General features: G+C 43.1%; 3 protein-coding genes across 3 annotated transcripts; 2 read left to right on the top strand and 1 right to left on the bottom strand.

The window, feature by feature from the left end:
* The first annotated feature begins 1,249 nt into the window (after positions 1-1,249).
* Positions 1,250-3,033, top strand: LOC130690306 (protein adenylyltransferase Fic-like). Its single transcript, XM_057513314.2, has 3 exons — positions 1,250-1,689; positions 1,753-2,701; positions 2,766-3,033. Exons 1-3 carry the CDS (start codon positions 1,329-1,331, stop codon positions 2,908-2,910), a joined length of 1,455 nt encoding a protein of 484 aa, XP_057369297.1. The 5' UTR covers positions 1,250-1,328; the 3' UTR covers positions 2,911-3,033.
* An 86-nt stretch (positions 3,034-3,119) lies between these two features.
* LOC130689475 (neogenin-like) lies at positions 3,120-17,383 on the bottom strand. The gene is made up of 19 exons (XM_057512423.2): positions 16,983-17,383; positions 11,336-11,522; positions 11,012-11,237; positions 10,323-10,445; positions 9,994-10,229; positions 9,579-9,870; positions 9,376-9,502; positions 8,677-9,025; positions 8,107-8,614; positions 7,714-8,038; positions 7,270-7,634; positions 6,994-7,149; positions 6,764-6,926; positions 6,479-6,673; positions 6,247-6,288; positions 5,936-6,106; positions 5,614-5,868; positions 5,187-5,270; positions 3,120-4,887 (listed from the first exon to the last, which is right to left on the bottom strand). The coding sequence occupies exons 1-19, from the start codon at positions 17,107-17,109 to the stop codon at positions 4,211-4,213; spliced, it is 4,608 nt and encodes a 1,535-aa protein (XP_057368406.2). The 5' UTR covers positions 17,110-17,383; the 3' UTR covers positions 3,120-4,210.
* Positions 17,384-17,492: 109 nt separating this feature from the next.
* LOC130690313 (TBC1 domain family member 7-like) lies at positions 17,493-18,914 on the top strand. Its single transcript, XM_057513322.2, has 6 exons — positions 17,493-17,737; positions 17,812-17,996; positions 18,056-18,246; positions 18,311-18,406; positions 18,462-18,591; positions 18,667-18,914. Exons 1-6 carry the CDS (start codon positions 17,548-17,550, stop codon positions 18,772-18,774), a joined length of 900 nt encoding a protein of 299 aa, XP_057369305.2. The 5' UTR covers positions 17,493-17,547; the 3' UTR covers positions 18,775-18,914.
* Positions 18,915-18,970: the final 56 nt, after the last annotated feature.

Genomic DNA, 18,970 nt, shown 5'->3' with positions numbered 1-18,970 from the left:
CTGGCACAAAACAAAATTTCTTCTCTGTTGTCTTTTTACCTGATGCGAAATTAGCAGATTTGATAGATGACGTACGAATAATTGCAGCTAAATTTAACGCAATAATTACAATAAAGAAAATGGCAATTAAAAGCTTCACCACGTAACGCATTTTGATGTTAGCGTTTGTTTGATATCGTTGGCTGGCACTAGTGTTACACATGCTACTGCTTCCTCGAACTGCTGACGCTGTACTGTTAGAGAAATAACTTGCGTCGGCTTCTTTCAACGTAACCTTGAAGAGTACTACTTTCCATCAGACATCACATAAGTTAAACGGATGCTACGTTGGGAATACATTAAGTAGAAGAACATCGCATGTTTAATACTTTTTCCTACTAGATACCTTGTTTTTTTTCCGGATTTGACGTAGAAAACAGCGGTAAAAAAAGGAGAAAAAGCCGCTAAATGATTCAACGTACCGTATGTAAACTAAAGGACTTTGCTTAAGAGTAACCGTAGAAGGAAAATTTGTATGATCAGTATGATGATCACATACTACGGCTATTTCAAAAACATATTCCCAGTTCAGCTCAAGGAATATACCCTGTAAACTTAGCAGGTGCTTTTAACAGAGAGTCAATGATTATAGTCCGCACGGAGTTATATAAATAATTGAAATTTACTATTTAGTGAAACGGCACCAGGTGCGGCGCCCCCAAATGGATTTCGTAACAGGATTTCAAAACGTGCACGACAATAGAAGCTAGCTTGACGCCATTTCTATGGGGGGGGGGGGGGGGGGGGTAAAACATGTGGCGTTGAAACTAGAAATCGTAAAAATATTACCTTTTATCATTCCTGAATTGAAGGAAGAGGTCGGAGAAACAATCACTAATTATTAAGGGTTTGATGACCTTCCATGCACTGCTGTTTAATCCGCGTGGACTCGACGCATTCATTTTTACAGTAATCCTTACATGAATCGTCATAAGAGTAATAAAATGTGTCTACATCAGTCCGACCCGACATACGACAGAAGTTTAACCCATCTTCCAATTTTGATGTTCTGCGTTGCCAAATTCAGACAATTAACCCTGCCAAAAAATCAATTATAATTTATTTTCTTCTCATAGAATTTTTAATTACATGTAGCACTGAAATCTAATTTTGAAATACCTTTGAATTTTTATGTATGTTAAGAATAACTATTCAGTTGGTAAGAGTTTTTTTGTTTTTGTATGTCTTGATTTTTCTAGGCTGCCGCATGCAAAGTAGATTGCCAGCTGACAGTTTGACGTCAGCTCCCGTTGTTGTTTTGAAACGATGTAGTAATCATTTTATCTAGCATGGCTGCAAGTGTATTTAAAGCAGCCTTGTTATCCCGTTTTAATTTCCCTTCCAGTAAATATTGGTTCCGAGTGAACATGAATACTTTAACACTAGTGGCAGTTTTCGCTCTAGGAGTGATGTTTACGTGTATTGTGTCGATCATGACGTTGTACATCCAGAAGGAAATCGCATTTCTGCAAGTTGATCGAACTAAAGAAGATTTAATAGCCGACAGACGAAAGATTTTAGAAAAATCTCAGAAATTTGTTATGGTTCCTGGTGAATCTCAGCTATCTGTGGGAGACACAGAACTCTCGGTTGATCCAGCTGCTTACTTATCTCCTGCTGCCGAGACTCCAAAGAAGAAGAACAAAGATGGTAAATTTGACCTTATTAAAAAGAGTTGAGAATATTATAATGTCTATTTTCTTGGTATTCCAGCAAATACTTTGGAAGCTTTGGGTGCTTTGCATGCAGCGATAGAAATGCAGAAAAGTGGTAAACATTCAAAAGCACTGAAACTTTTTAGCCATGCCCTTGCATTGGACCCAGAACATCCAGATATCCTAAATCACTATGGGGAGTTCTTGGAAGAAACTGAACGCAACCTGCTAGATGCAGACTATCATTATTCCAGAGCCCTTACATTCTCGCCAAACCACATGAGAGCTCTCGAAAATCACCAGAGGACCTCACCCATAGTTGACGAATTAGACAACAACCTGCTGAAAAGAATAGACCAGAAAAGAGATGACCTACTCAATACTCCAGATTCCAGTTCTGGGTTAAGAAGAATTAAAAAAGAAGCCTACTTCCAATACATCTACCACACATTGGGCATCGAAGGCAACACAATGAGTCTTGCTCAAACTAGAACAATTGTGGAAACTCGAATGGCAGTTGGCGGCAAGAGCATAATTGAACATAATGAAGTTTTGGGCCTCGACGCGGCCTTAAAATACATCAACAGCACTCTAGTCCACCGAATAGGTGCTATTACATTTGAAGACATACTGGAAATTCACCGACGAGTGCTCGGCTTCGTCGACTTGTTTGAAGGGGGCCGGCTCAGGTCAACTCAAGTTTTCGTGGGGAATCACATTCCTCCTGGGCCGTCTGAAGTTCAACTTCTGATGAAAGACTTTGTTCGCTGGTTAAACTCTGCTGAAACACTCTCTCTGCACCCTATCCGTTTCGCTGCATTGGCGCACTACAAACTAGTACATATTCATCCTTTCAGTGACGGAAACGGGCGCACTTCTCGGTTACTGATGAACCTAATTCTCATGCAAAGTGGTTACCCACCAGTCATCATCCGCAAGCAGGATCGCGCCAAGTACTACGATTACCTTCAACAAGCCAACGAAGGAGATGTCAGGCCATTCATCAGGTTAGTATGTGGTTTACAATGTAATGGTGATAAATCATGAAATATATCTTACTTTCTGATTTAGGTTCATAGCTCATTGTGCTGAGCAGACGCTGGATGTTTACCTGTGGGCCACAACTGAGCACAGAACAAGTATAGCTGAATTGGCCCAAGAAGATGACGGTAAAACTATCATCGTTGACCAGCAAAACTGCTGTATGGGCGGCTGATTAAATCATTTCTGGTCATTACGGATTTTCACTACTCTTATAGCTAAAATTTCATGTAAATACGAAAATCACCATATATAAAATAATTGGGGTTTTGATTTCAAATTACACGACTACGAGTCATACGAGATTATTCACCTTTGCTTTTGAATTGCTGTTCCAGACATTTGTGGTTTCCTAATGGAAAAAAAAATGAATTAAAGACAAGATTAAAAAGCAGACACTGAGTTATATTACACGACAACCAATTCGACAAAAACCACAATCTTTAAAGGTCAACCTTGGATCAGTCACTCGAAAATTATGTGCTACGAGTTTCACATGTTACAATAGATGACGCAATCCAAAACCTGATCGAACAAATAGAAAAGATAAGTGCCCCACAATTGGACAAGAGCTCATTTTCTCACCACATTCAAATATACCATACACACACACACATTTGCTCATCAAACTGCATACGATTTTTAAAAAAAAAATCTCTTTTCCATTCGGGAAGAAAATACTTGTCGCAAAGGAAAACGTAAGAATGAATCCTTATTCATTGACCTTTTTAAATATTTCTAGTTTTCCTCGACGTCGTGAAAACAATGTTTTCTATCTTCAGCCATCGAGAGCTGCTCTTTGAAGCCGTCCTAATGATCGATATAACGTTTAAAATGATACATACCGGTCACCTTTGATCAAGTGGGCCAAGAAATGCAGGAGAAGGAGATACACTACACAGCATTTCAAAACACACACACATTTCGGTTCAATTGGAACCGATACATTCCGAGAAGACTCGACGCCTGAATGAGCATCAAAAACATGATTGTAAACATCTTTTGAATTGGTATTACCTTTTTCCGAAACGAGGAAAACGGATGAATGGAGGGAAAATATGATAGATGAAACGATAGAGGGAGAAATATAACACGTTCGAATAAACTAAAATCAACACGAAAACAAAAGATTAAAAAAAAAAAATGAACTAAAAAAAAGGAGAGATATGATTGGAGAGCAATTGTGGAAATGAACTTTTACAAATGCCACTCTGTTGTGCTGGGATAAGAAAAAAAAAAGCCCTTGCCGAAAGAAACAAAATAGCTGCCTTTCAGAATCAAATAGGACGTAAAACAAACAGCTGCCACGACCGCCGACACAAAGAAATCGATTACAAAACGAATCGATTTCCCTGGATTTTTTTTTAGAAAAACGCTAACTTATTTCACTGCATTACCGTAATGAACGGTACCATGAAATAGCTATTTAAAAAAAAAAACCAGATGCGTTTACCCCTTTTTAGTTGGCGCGAGTTTTAGCAGCCGAATTCGTTGGCGGTGATGGCGTTCAAGTCCTTCATGAGACCTTCCAAATTGGCCATCTCCTGATTGAGCTCTTCGGTGCTGTACGAACTTTGAATGATCTTCTCGGGAGATTTGATCAAATCGTTGGCGCCCGTCCTGACACCTCCGCCGCCGCTGTTCGCTTTGTGAAGAGCCGGAGGTGACGTCACTGGCGCACCCACCAGCGCCTTCTTGTAAGGACTGGATTGCGTGGCCATGGCGTTCACCGACTGACGGCCGTTTCTGTTATTCGGCGAGACTATCTTAATGGGCGGCGCCGATTGAGGCGGCGGAGCGGGCACGGTGAAGCTCTTGAGCGGATGGCCGAGTTGAGTGTTGCGTTTGGCATCGGCGCCGGACAACAAGGCCGTGGAGGGCGTCACATTGGACGGCTGGCAAGACGAAGGGCCCATCATGTTCATGTTGGCTGGCAGCGGATGGACGAGGCTCGAGCGGCTGTCATAGCTGCCCTGACTGCCGTAAGTGGAGTCTGACGGAATGCTGACGTCCACCGTAACATGAGCTCGGCCGGCGGCAGGCGGCCCAGCGGACGGGTAAATGCCAGGTCGCGGCGCCGCAGGGTAAACGGGCCGGGAGTCGCTGTGTTGATTCAAACTGCCATTGGGTATCGGTGTCACCGTCGCCACAGCTGTTCCAATAATAAATCAAAAAAGAGTTTAATTAGTTTGCATATAAAATAGGATAAGCAAATAGCAGCCGGATGAGAAATTTAATTTAAAAAAAAAAGTTTCGAAATTAGGAAAGCAGATGACAGGAAAGCCAAACAAGGACACAAGGTACGAAGGGAAAGAAGAAAACAAAACAAGCCAATAAAGGAAACTTTTTTGTTTTCAAAACATAACGGAAAGAAACAGTGGATAAAAATAGCGGAAAAAAGGATTGAAAAAAAAAGAAAACTGAATCGGATAATGGCTTATATATACTCACGTTCGCGGACGGGTTGGGTGGTGGTAGCGACACTAATCAAAAGGCTCTTGGGTTTAATTGGACGCCTGAGTGAGTTGCTACTTCCTGCCGTTTTTGTGTGTTTGTTTTGTGTCAGGGGAGGTGAGGTTGGGTGGCGTAGGAAAGCGAGGCAAGTGCAGGTCATCAGGTTTTTTTGTTTTTTTTTAGGTGAGTTTTGTTTTTTTTATAATGCAGAGGTTAAAATCATAAAAAAAAAGGAAAATAAATAAAAAAAAAAATCAATAAATAAAACAACGTAGGATTTCAACCGAGCATTAAAGCTTCAAGCCATGCAAATTAGATCCAACGTATAGAAAATAATAAAAAGTCATTTCTACCATAGAAAATGGAAGACACACACAATGCAATTCATTGGATTAAAAAGGACAGCAAAAACAAAAAAACGTACCTGCATAGGCGGTGACGTAGGCGGCCCGCCGATCGAGCGAATCATTGGCAGCGGTGCTGGGACCGCGTCCAGCAGTTGATCCCGACGCCATGCCGTCAAGTGAATCGAGATCTTGCGATCGTCGCATGTTGTGTGGCGAGACCGTGTTAACAGACCCCGAACGCTGCAGGGATTTATCTAATCCTTTCATCTCCATCTGATCGTGATGGATCCACAAGTCGGGAGGGTTGTCTGCTTTACCCAATTTGCCTGTAGCTTTAAAAAAAAAAAAAAAAATTGTTAGTTTAAAATATAAAAAGAAAAAGAAGAAATGAATATTTACCTTTAACATTGCCCTTGACGTAGCCTTTTTTGGAACGATCGGGTGATGTTGTGACGCTAGTATCACGGCGTCGGAAGACAACCACGAGCACTACACCCAACAGGATTATAATGATGCCAGTTGCGATGCCCAGGATGATGTACAACGTCGTGCTCGAAATGCCTCGACTGTCTATAAATAAGAAACACGAAACGAAGCCATTAGAAACAGCCATTTTTGTGTGTATGTTGGCTAAAATGCATTTTCATTAAATTTGAAACGAAAAACGATGAAGTAAAAATGCAGGGATCATGCTGCTATAAGGTATTTACCTCTGGTAACTGGAACAGAGTCGTGGTAAGTCATACCGTTGCCTACATCAAAGTGGAACAAAAACCGGAGGTGGACAAAAACAAAAAAAAAAAGGTTGAATAAAAAAAAAATTGGGTACTAAAATGCCATGCTAAAAAGAATGAAATGATAAAAATTGAATATGTAAACAAGCAAGGACAAAATTCGACTATCTAATCTTTAAAAAAAAGAAAAAAGAAATGGAAAATGTACTCGGATTGGTGCGGAATTGAATGATGCTGGAGAAAGGTCCGTATCCTTTGTTGTTCCTGGCCTGGATTTTGATAAAATACGCAGTGTCGGGTGTCAGACCTTTAATGGTCGTGGTCATCTTATCGCCAACGACACCTTCTACCACCCAGTCTCGATCGCGCTGCGAGCTGTCTGTTGTGTAGAAGATGACGTAACCTGCATACGAAAATATCCATTTCAAATTCACTGTCTCTCTCTCCTCACAGTTTATCTTTAGAAACTCCGAATGAGGAGCGAGCATCTCACCAGTAATCTGACCGTTGGGCTGTTTAGGCGGTTGCCAGTTGAGATTGATGGCGGACGGGTTCTCTTCGACTGGGACGACCGTCAAATCGCGCGGAGGAGACGACGGGGCCGCTTCGAAGGTGGTGTTGGGCACCACCAAGCTCCAGGGACTCTCTCTACGATTCTAAGAATTTTTCAAAATGTCAGAATTAAATTGTTTAGACAGCGATAGATGAGAGCCAATTTATTACCTTGATGACTTTGACGGCGAATTCGAATTGGGTGTTGGGTTTCAAGTCGTCCAGCATGCAATTGAGGACTGTAGAGTTCACGTAGCGGTAGCGAGGGTTGCTGGACGTGTGGCTGGACGTGTATCTCACAACGTAGTATCGGGAATCGGAGACAATCTAAAATAGAAATTTTGAAAATAGGTAAACCACACGCCTTTCGTTTTTTGATTCTATTGTTTGTTTGTTTTTTTAGAAATCAGCCAGGGAGAATTGAAGCCAAGGCGAACCAATTATTACCTGGCTGCGGGGTAGGGTGGTGTCCGTCCAGTAGAGAACCACCGTCGTCGATGAGAGAACGATGGCTTTCAAGCCGACGGGCGGAATCAATGGGCTGGGCGGTTCGGGCGTCGATTCCTCGCGTGTGCGAACCGTCTCGTAGATGGGCCGTCCGTCTCCCATTTGATTGTAAGCCCTCAAGCTAATGACGTACTCTGAATTGGCTTCCAACTTCTCGATGACGAAGGCTCGCTGCTTCCCGTCCACCAATTTCGAGTAGACGTCCGGGATGCCTTTACCCCATCCGATCGTATAACCGCGGACCATGACATTCTGGTTGCTGGGTGGGTTCCAGGAGACGGCAATCGAATTCGTCATCGGACGAGCTGGGAAAATTAAAGCGATCAATTTTTAAAATTCGTGTTAATAGATTTATGGAAATGTCCAGGATGTTCTATTTTTAACCTCTCAAAGAGCTGGGCGGCTCCGGTACTTGGCTCTCGTCCAGGTCGTTTTCGAACGTTTCGGCCGTCAGCCAGTCCGTCATCGGGCCGGAACCATTGACAGTCAGAGCCGAAACTCGAACTTGATACTCCGTTCCGCGGATGAGCCCAGTCAACGTGTAAAGACGTCGACTGCCGTCCGTCGTCGCCGTCGATCCAGCGTTAGATGAGCCGGGATTCAAAGGCAACCGTCCGCGCCCCGTTTTGGGTTTATAACGGATCTTGTACCCTGTGATGATGCCATTCTGATTCTCCAAAGAGGGTGGATCCCAACGTACGATGATGCTCTGCAATCACAATCAAAATTTCATCCTTCATTCATTTAAAAGAAACTAGAATTTTCAAGATGTTTTACCGCCGAGCTGGCCGGTTCGGCGACGACGTTCTGCGGCGTATCGGACGGGACGTCGGACCATGTCCTGGCCGTTGCCTCCTCCGTGCTGGTTCCAGGGCCGTTGTCGTTGAAAGCGACGACCCAGACGGAATACTCGGTGTAGGGTTTGAGTCCGTGTATCAGATGGCTCGTGTGGCTAGTGACGACCTCGTGCTCCTCGGCCGAGCCGACTTCCATGTAGAAGAGCTTGTAGTTTCGGATGGGCAAATGGCCGTGGCTTCCCGAGCCCATATCGGGTGACGCCCAGCTGGCCATGAGGCTAACGGGCGAGACGGCGGCGACGCTCAAATTGGAGGGCGCCTGGAGCACGTGCGGCTCGACGAGCGTCTCCACTTCCAGCGAAGCCGTACTAGCTCCGGCGCCGAGCTCGTTAAAAGCCGCTACGCGCAACGAATACTTCTTGCCCGGCTGCAGGCCCGGAACGTTGACTTCCTCGAGACGGGATCGGCTCGTGTTCACCACTCGTTCCCTACACGTTTTCCATCATCATTTAATCATCCGAATGTTGAAGCCATTTGATTTTAAAATTACCGTTCGGAGCCTTCTTGTCGGTAAAAGACGGAATAGCCGATGACTGGCCCGTTGGTCCTGACGGGCTCTTTCCAGCGCAGCGTAACGAAGCGCGACGAGACAATCAGGGCTTCGACATCTCTGGGCGCCGACGGCAACGACGTCGATCCCTCACTGTTGACATCACCGCCACCGCTGCTGCTGCCACCGCCGTCACGTGTCATAAAAACATCGGTTTGGGTGGCCTCGGACGTCTGGCGATCGTCCGAAGGGCCGGCGGGTGCGACAGCCTCGCGCGTTCCTGAGTCGTCAGTAGGAGATGAAGCGGTCGTCAAATCCATCGGGTTGGACGACGTGCCATTGTCGTAATCTTATCATGCCCCAACCAATCATGGTTTTGCAATCGCATGCCACGTAGGAAGAGAGGGGGGAGATAAGGGTGGACGATACACGTAGGGAGAAGGGAATGTCAGTGAAATTGGTAAGGAGGGGGGGGGGGGGGGGAAGAACCCAAAATAAAAATAAAAAAACAAATGTAAGAACACATCGAACATGCAACACGAACATAAAGCGCGGGCCCAAGTCAATGGCCGTTAGACGGGACAAACATATCATGCAATCTCTGATCTCTAGACGGACTTAATTTTCCTATTTTTTTCTAAACTAGGACAATTATAACAAGAAAATGAAGTTAATTTGTTTGTTTTGTTTTGTTTTTACCTGATGAGTAGATGGTCAAACTGGCGGCCGCTTGAACGTTACCGGCCGGATTGGAGCCGATGCATTGGTAGATCCCGAAATCCGAAGCCACCAGACCCAAGATTTTCAAATTATTTCCATTGATAATCTGAATATTCAAACGCAAAATTAATATATTTAATAAGACAAAAAAAAAATTAAATTAACAATGAATAGATACACACCTGGAAATATTCGCTTTCGATGATGAGCTCTCCGTTCTTGGTCCACTGGACGGTGGGTTCGGGCCGTCCGTAGAGTTGGCACTCGAGTTCAGCGTCGTCCTTCTCGTGGGAAGTGGTGCTGCGCGGGCGGGCGACGTAGCGCGGCGGCACTTGAACCTCCAACTGGGCCGTAACATCCACAGAATCTTCCGTGTTCTCCGCCCGGCACTGATAGTCGCCAACGTCCGCTTCCGTCACGGCGTCGATTTGTAGGCTACCAGAGCCGACACGGTGGAATCGGCTGTCCAAATGACTAAAAAAACAAAAACAAAAAAAAAAAAAAAGAAAGACGTTAAACATTTTTTTTTTTTTGTTGGAACTGTAACGGGACGAGCGGAAATGCGGGATGGCCCAAAGTGAGAAACGTGTGACCCACTCTAGATCGATGGTGGTTCCGTCTTTGAGCCAGGTAATATCCGGCCTGGGATGGCCGTTGGCGGCGCATTCCAGCGTGACTTGACTCCCCTCAATGACGACCGTATTGCGCGGCGTGGCCAGGAAGTTTGGCGCTTCCGGCCGTCCGCCCTCCTCCAGTTCAGAGTGGACGTTGAGCTTGGCTTCGGCGCTGATTCGGTACTTGTCCACGTTCGACACGTTGCACCGGTAATAGCCCTACGGGAAATGACAGTCATCATAGCGCAATCAAAAATAAATTATGATCAGCTCACAAATATTTTCTTTTTTAAAAACCCAAAAATTTATTACCTGATCTGAAAGTTGGACTTGTTCCAGTTCCAAGGCTCCTGAAGGCAGTATGATCATTCTAGCCGGATCTATATTTAGAGGTAGATCGTCTTTCAACCAACGGACGTAGGCAGCTGGCGTCGCCTACACCCAAGACGATGCAAAGAAGAAGAAAATTATAAAACAAACCATCCATCAGCCTCATTTGTGTGCGTTTGCATACGCCCATGTATAGAGGGTGAAAAAAGAAAAAGACTTTAACGGCACCGGGCCAAGATGGCCGTCCATTATCACTACGGTCAATCATTTTTTTTCTTCAGAATAGCGAAGTGGGAAATGATTTCTTCTGTGCGAAGAACAACAATAAATAAGAAGTGCGCTACTACTCGACGTGTGGCATCCAACAGCCCATCGTCGTCGCCTTTCGGTTCATTTCCTTTTTATTCTAAATAGCCCGCCTATTTTTGTTTTGTTTTTTTAAAAACACAGGAATGGATGTAAACTAGAAGGAGCTCCTATGCTAATTGGCCCGTCTTTTTACATTTTTGACGGAACGTTAAAAAGCTGGCCAGCTTCTGTTTGTTGTTTCTTCTTGCTGTTTATACAAATAAATAACGCAAACAGCCCGGGGGAGCCTTGAATTGATAATGGAGCAGCTAAAAAAAAAAAAAAAAAAAATAGAAAATAAAAAGCGAACGAAAATTTTTTACCATGACGAGGCAGTTGAAACGGGCCGTATCTCCGACTCGGACGGCCACGTCTTTGGGCTCCATCTCGAACCTGGGCAAAGAGGCGATTTGCAGCTTGGCCGCCCGGCTGATGATGGTCCCGACCGACGGCCTCGTGGCCGAGCACTGGTACAACCCTTCATCGGGTCTTTCGTTGCGCGTGTGCTGGACGCTGGTGAAATGCAGCGAGCCGTTGGCCAGCACCGACCTGAAAAAAACAGAAACGCGTCGAATTAAAAAAAAAAAAATGAAATTTGGCAAAATTGATGGACCGTGTTGAATCGGAAATGGGTTTCTGAAACGCACCTTCTATATTCGCCGTTGAGACTGAGGAGGACTCCGTCTCGTTTCCATTCGATGATTGGAGCCGGTCCGGCGTCTTCCATGTCGCGTAGCCAGCCAGCTGGAACACCGCAGTCGATGACAACGGAAGAATTCTTACTCACGACCGCATCTTGCGGCTCGGCTGTAAACACCAGATCTTCGTCACCAGCTGAACTCGACGAAGAAAAAAAAAAAAAAACAAAAGAAATTCGATTTAGATGGAATTCATTTAGCTGTTTCTTCTTTCTTCTGTTGCGATTCAATCAACACTTCACTCTCCCCTCTTCCTCTCCAAGCTCGGGTCTTGTATAAATTGCTGACAAGAGTTTGGAAAACAGCTGGCCATACACACGAGCTCCCCAGCTGTTTTTTTTTTCCGGGGTGTGTCTGGCTCGTATGAAACCCTCGCGCCTCTTCGGCACAGTTCCAAACTCACAAACATCAGGCCGTTATTATTATTTTTCTTCTACAATTAATCCATTTTCGAGGTACAAATAATAAATAAAACTTAATATAAAAAAAACACAACTTCTGGTACGCCAACTTTTGCCATCCCGGACTTGGGTCATAAAAACCTATCAAACTTTCGTGATGGATTACGAGGGGGGGGGGAACATCAACGACGTAGTCTGTTTCTATAGTTACTCGTAGCGAAATAGGACACCCCCGGTCGTCGAATTGGCTTCCTTGTTAAGACTCTACTCCCCCTCCTCCGAAAAGCAAGCGGTTTAAGCAACCGGACGGCAAACAAGGGCGCGGCCAATGTTTGTATTGGACAGTCGTAACGTACAGTTCCGTTCGAATTGACTAGTTAACAAACTTTGACGGTCCCTTCTCTCTCCTTACGAAACTTGCACTCTCCTCTCTCTCTCTTTCTATTCAATGTTCCATGGTGGTTTTCTTTTTTATGGAACAAAACAAAAAAGCGCTTCATTTTGTTCTTCCCCATTTGATGTTCCAGAAATCGATTCACTTCCGCCCTCCCGTCGACTTCAATTCAAAAGTTTGGGTCCTTTTCCCTCGTCTACATCGCACTAATGAACAAAGTCGTTGTTGTTTTTCGGTGCGGTGTGTGATTTTTCGTTGGGGCTTTGAGGATTTCGGCAAATAGCTTTTGCAGTAGCGCGTGTTTCTTTTCACAGCTTATATAGCGTGACTCGCAAGCAATGCGGAACACGAGGAGCCGTGAATCGATTCGGGACGAACAACAACAACACAATAAAAACTAATGACTTCAAAAAAGAAAGAAAGAGAGGAAGATTTTCTCTGACAATAACCGTAGGGCAATAATCAAGAAAAAAAAAAAAGTTTGGCCGTGTTCCAGACTTAACTCGTGCACAGTTTCGGGTGCTCTTTTGGCCTCGTTCCAAAACGAAAGCTCACCTCTTCTTTCCCTTCTGTTTGCATTTGTTTCACGAGCCTCGTGACATTCATTTCCCTCACTATTGTTTTGTTGATAACTCGAGGGAAGAAAACTGAACGAAGACAATCACCCCCCCCCCAATACAAGAAAGCAACGGTTTGCATCCGCAATGGCGTGGGTGGACTAGAATAAACAGATCCATTAAGTCTCGTGTCTATCTCGTTTCTCTCTCTACAGTACCATGTTCCGGAAGGAACGCCCTTTTGCCCCACGTGCGTCTCATGTCAAGTCTAAAAGAACTAAACACAACTAATGGGGTACACCCCACAACTACATCTTTTCCCTCTTTATTTTTTTTCCTTTTTGTTGATGTTGTTGTTTGTTATTCACGAAAAAAAAAAAAGAATGTCCGGAAGAAGGAGGGGTAGCAGCTCTCAGTTTCTTCCGTTTGGGGAGGAGAGGCTATGGAACACAAACAAGAAAAACACAATGCGTGCAACATCATCAAACAGAATGAAACTTCTTCGTTTTCGTTCGTGAGGGTGTGAACGACGTGTTGCAGCATTTTCTTATCTTAATTCTTCTCCCCCCACACACACACACACACGAAAATAGGTTTTTCTCTTTTTTACAAAAATAAAGCCACCCAAAATTACGTTCATGTTTGCCAGCTCGTTTAGAAAAAAAAACTTTATCGGTTAGTCTGCGTTTAAAACGGTAAGTGCTACTAAATCTACTAGTACAAGCGCAGCTGTCACGAGAGACGGGGGGGAAACCTTCAATAGAACCATCTGCTCTCTGTCTCTCTCTCTTTCATGGATAAGGTTTTCTTTTTTTGTTTTTAATTTTATTTGAAAAGTGACACGTTCCGAATCATTTTCTGTTGTCACGCCCGATAGGAAATAAATGGAAATTTTCCCTTTAAAAAACAAAAGGAGGGGAGCCTCACTATCCATTTCATTTTCATGTGCGCGGATATCTCTCTCTCTACTTTTTGCCGACTCGTTCATGCAGCCCATGCGTGACAAACAACCTCGAAATACACGAACATTTCACACACAGAGACACAAGGAGGATAGAAGCGATAATAAGTTGCACTTCACAGAGTCCCCCATCCCTGTCAGTTTTTTTTTTTCAGGAGGGGAAAAAACGGCCGACCAAAGAGAAACTGGAACTTTTGGCATCTGGTCCATCGCACCGTACTTCTTCTTCTCCAAAAATAAGAGAGGGGAAAAGTGGGGGAGAGACACGCTTGTTGGGTCCGTTCTGTCAAACAGTGATGGACGGTCGCGAGTAGCGATGGGAAATCGATAAAAATAAAAGGAAAAATCCCCTCCACAAAATCCAAAGGAGATTAAGTCGGGAGTCTGCCGAAACGGACTAGAGACATTTGTTGATCCAACTGTTGTTGACGGCCACATTTATCTTTCTCTCTATCCGATTTTTTTTTTTTTTAAAGAAGAGAGGGCCAGCCGAGCGTATGCAAAAGCAACAAAAAGACAAACGTTGCGTCGTGTGTTTCCCTATTGGGCATTTCCTTATTTTTTTCCATTCCCAATGGCGGATCTCGTGTCCTGATACGGATGAATCGATACATCTTTCCCCCCAAACTACGTTTGTCTTTTTTTTTTTTTTGCTCAGGTAGACAAAAGGAAAGGAAGGAACAAAGAGGAAGAGAATGAAAACCTAGACAAAAAGGGAGAAGGGGTTGATGAACATCGCCCCAGGCACAAACTCAAAGACCATCTTTCTTGTGTTACTTTCTTGAACATTCTACCCAAACGAATACGCCCCCCCCCTCTACAATCCGATAGACCCCGAAAAACATTTTCCACTCAAATCGTCTGTTTTACATTTAAATTTTTTTTTCCATTCCAAAACATTAAAGAAATGCAGCTTCTCCCCCCCCTCTTTTTTTTAAAATTCGTGAGTAGCCCAGTTATTCCACTGTTGCTTCCCCACCAAAGTGTCACATCAAAGCGATTCACGGTGTTGCATCCAATGGCGATTGGACTTGTCTTCAATCAATTTGAAACGAGCACAAAAAGGAATGAAAACTCGTTCTCTATTTTTACACGCACGCTCGAATAATCACACACGAGTTCCCTTTTTTTTTCCTATTTCCTTTTATAGCTGCTTTCTTCTGGACTATCTTCGATGGGGAAAAGATATTTGGGAAAGGGCGGCAAAATCCTCAGAGGGTCTTTTTTTTTTCTTCGTCTTAAAAAAAAAAAAAATGTTCGATGGTTCGAAAATAACTTGGGGGATGCACCGCTATAACAATGCATTCACAGCCTCAGCTCAAAGAGGAAGAAACAATGAATCCTTAATGAATCTGTCCACCCCCTATGGAAGAAAAAAAAAATTTTTAACTCCCCCCCCCCATTTCATTTCTTAAGTTCTCCTCCTTCCACTTGCTTTTCCCTGTTTTTTTTTTTTTAATTACCTGCCCAGATGAACAGGTCTGAAAGGAAAACTTGTTGGTCGTATTTTTCTTCTCACTATATACGAAGAGAGGGTTTATGTACATACAAGTATATATTCCCTGGTATCATTAAAACAAAGCCCATTTTCCTTTCTTTCTTCCACTAAAACAATGGATACCTCTCCCCAAGCCCAGGAGGGACCCTTTTCTTTTTACCTGTTCGTGAAACATTCCATTTTTGGTACAATCATCCGCTGGTTCAGCTTATTTCTTTTCTCGCTTCTTTTGTCTGCTAAGAAGTGACACGTCATGCGACCCATACAACATCGTCTTTTTCGGATTATCGTTTTAATCTCTTGTGCGAGCAACAGACCAATTGCAAAGCGAGTTTTTTTTTATAATTTAATCCTGTTCTTTCCTCGCTTTCTTTTTATGTCCATGATTTCAAAAAAAAAAAAAAAAAAAAAAAATGAAGATAAACGTACAAAGTTTTACCGAGGCAAGACAAGGAGGGTGTGCCGGAGTAATAAACTACGGCATATCCCATCCGGTTCTCGACAAACCCTTCGAAAAAAAAATTGAGTATTTAAAGAAAAAAAAAATATAAAGTTGAAACCAGCTCAACTTTCCCTGCGTTTCTTTGAATATATATCTATTTTTTTTTTTTGTAATTTTCGAGCCGCTCGTTCTTGTAACAGGAGAAAAATAAAACCTGTTTCTCTCTTCCTCCTGACTCAGAGAATTTTGGGTTTCTTGTGTGTGTGAAGCCTTTAAAAATAAAGAAAGAAAGGAATATTGATGACCGATGAGATAAGAGGCATCCGAATCGGGGTTAGGATAGCAGATAACTGAGCAACGGAGAGCCCCACGATTCGAAACGGCCTAACTTACGGTAACAAACGAATCACATCAAAAACACCTACGTGTCACTTATCGGAGAGACTTCAAGATAGGAAATTAAAAGATGCGGGAGCCCCCGTGAAATTCAAGCCTCTTCCTTTTTAGCCTTTAGAAATATATCGACAACTTCAATACGAAGTTGGTGAGGGTTTAAAAACGACACACGGATGCCTGATATTTGCTTTCTCATCTTAATCCGCCCGGATTATTAAAAAAAAGAAGCCCTCATTCAACGACTTGTCAATCAGTCTTTTTCCTACCCTCTCTCAGCCCGTATTCTTTAAAAGGCTCCCCCTGCTGTGCCAATGTGGGGGTAGTAGATTTTCTGTGGTTCTTTGTCTTAAAAAAAAAAAAAAAGAGGGGGCGGAGGAGAATGGCCAGCACAGAATATACAAGGGTCTCTTCAAGTTGACAATAAACTGCTAAAAAAAAAAATAGTGGGGGGAATATGCGAACGATGTTTTGTACTGGGTCATAAAAGCGTCGATGGACCACCCGAATTGTGTCAGGTCGGAGACCATCCACAAAGGAAGTCGTCATCAATATGTTGATTTTCATTATCGTGCTCTTGTTTGCTTTGATCCAAACCGTGCTGTTTTTCTAACAAACATGCGACTGAAAAGCTACTACGCTTTTCTGTTTTTATGATACGACATTTGAACTGGTAACGATCTATAACTACAGGAGGGGGGGAGGAAATACCGTCGAAGATGGACAAATAAGGAAACTGAACAATCTGGCTGGAATAGGCCGATGGGAATCGGTGGGTAAATCTTTTTTTCCATGGACTGGAATGTTCAAAGGACCCCGTAAGCGATTTCTTGTCCAGAGGAAAACAACCAGAATTCTCTACGTGCATTCGGGATTCGACAGGCTTTGTTTTAAACGATGCAAGGCAAAGATAAAACCGTCGTAAAAATGAGAAAAAGCAAAACACACACCTGCTTGGTTGGAGCAATATCCGATGTCTTGGCAACAGACAAGGACGACGATGATAGCAATCCAATAAACATGAGGCCGCAGGGTTTTTGCACAGTTCAGCCATCGTAAACTAAAATGCCAATCCATGATGTCGTTCTTTACTCTTCTCTTTTGCCTTCAACCCACCCCCAAACGACACACTGGCACGTAACTGGGACTCAGGAGAACACAGTCATAATTCAACGTGGCCGAAACGAAACAAAAGTTTGGTGGTGAAACACTAACGAGATGTTGATCAAGGTATCACATGTACGAAAAATAGTTGAACAGCACTTGCGATTGGGACAGAGATGCACATTCGTCACCAACTCGTGTCAAAATGATCCGAATCAACAAAGGTCCTACGATCGACTGGCCATCGCCATGATAGCGTCCATGATGCCGTTCCCCCCCTTTTCGATGGTGACACGCACGAGACATCTAACGGCTTTACTCGAAAGCTTAGCCATCAACAAACAGACGACGATTATGACGACTGGTAGTTGTGTGTGTGTTTTTGTTCTTTGTGCTACCCACACACAAACAATGGCAACAGATGAGCGGAATTTTCGCTCTTACTACTACGAAAAAGTTGGATTTCGTGGTGTAGAGGAAAAAAAATCGCTGGAAATCTTGCTGAAAGATAAACCTCTAGATGTCATCAAGTTGAAACAATTTTGCTTGCGTTTCCCGGTGCCTGCTCTTCATCGCAACAAAGTCTGGAAAATCCTTCTTGGTATCAGTTACCCTTTGTTGTGCTCGATTCGTGATTTTATCGCGTAGAAAAACTTACCTTTACTTGACGTTTAGGTGTTTTATCTGCATACACAGACAGTCATCAGTGGATCTGGGAGCAGAGACAGATACAATTTAGTGACCTCACCCATGCACTTGATGTGATGGGTAACACAACAGCAGCCACATTACCTTCAGAGAAATTACTCCTGGCCTGGCTGCTGGAAAACCGGTGCCTTCATTTTGACTATATTATGCAGGTATTGTTCGCTATAAATTATGTAACCCTTACTTGACAATAACTGCCTTATGATTTCAGCTCCAAAGATCAGATCATCTGAAAAAGCTTGCCATCCTTGATACCTGCCTCAAACTCTTTGACAGAGAGGTTGATGCCTATTGGTTGGCAAAAGGCTTCTTCCACTATTCTACCAAATTCATTCAGGGACATGTAAAATTCAAAGAGTTAATGAAGATGAAATTGGAAATTGAAGATTCAACTTTGTACAAGTAGGAACTTAAAAAAAAATGAAAACAATTTGAGTCTAATCTGACTGACCTATGGAAACACTAGACATGTTATTGGTCTTGGAGCTATGGAAACCCTTCCATTGGAATACTGGTTTGGCCAGTGTTTTGCTGGATACATAGCTGAAACTTCTCTAGTCAGGTAAGCTATATGACTGTACTTTGAAGAAAATGTGGTATCAATTCTTTTGTAACAGAATCTGGGATAAATTACTTGGTGGTTCAACTCAAATCATAGTCTTTCTTGCTGTAGCTTTAATCTTACATTTTCGGCATACCATTTTAGCATGCAATAGCTGCGAAGAAATTAATCTTTGCGTCAGTAAGGTAAAACTCTTTTCTTCCATGAATTCTCGATCGGAAAATCTTCTTGTTGATTCACGTACTTTTTCTCATTTCCAGGTGACGAAGGAGACGTCTGAAATTGTTGTAAATGAAGCAATTGAGCTATGGCAAGAGCATGGTGGACCGATTGGCTTAATGATTACCGATCTTCCCAAACAAAAGTGATGAACATATATACATATTACCTGGTGACTCTGTCGACTAATAAAGCCAAATTTATTATGAAATAATCTTTGAGATGTAGTTAGATTCGAAACACATTTAATTTCGAGATTCTTGTTTTGATATCAAATAAAGAAAGCAACAACCGAATCAAATGACGACTCGATATAATGGCTTATTCACAGATCTTTGTCACTGA

This window comes from Daphnia carinata, chromosome 6 (genome assembly GCF_022539665.2).
Source record: "Daphnia carinata strain CSIRO-1 chromosome 6, CSIRO_AGI_Dcar_HiC_V3, whole genome shotgun sequence".
In the NCBI taxonomy this organism is placed as follows: Eukaryota; Metazoa; Arthropoda; class Branchiopoda; order Diplostraca; family Daphniidae; genus Daphnia; species Daphnia carinata.
This window is presented reverse-complemented; position numbering and strand designations above follow the sequence as displayed.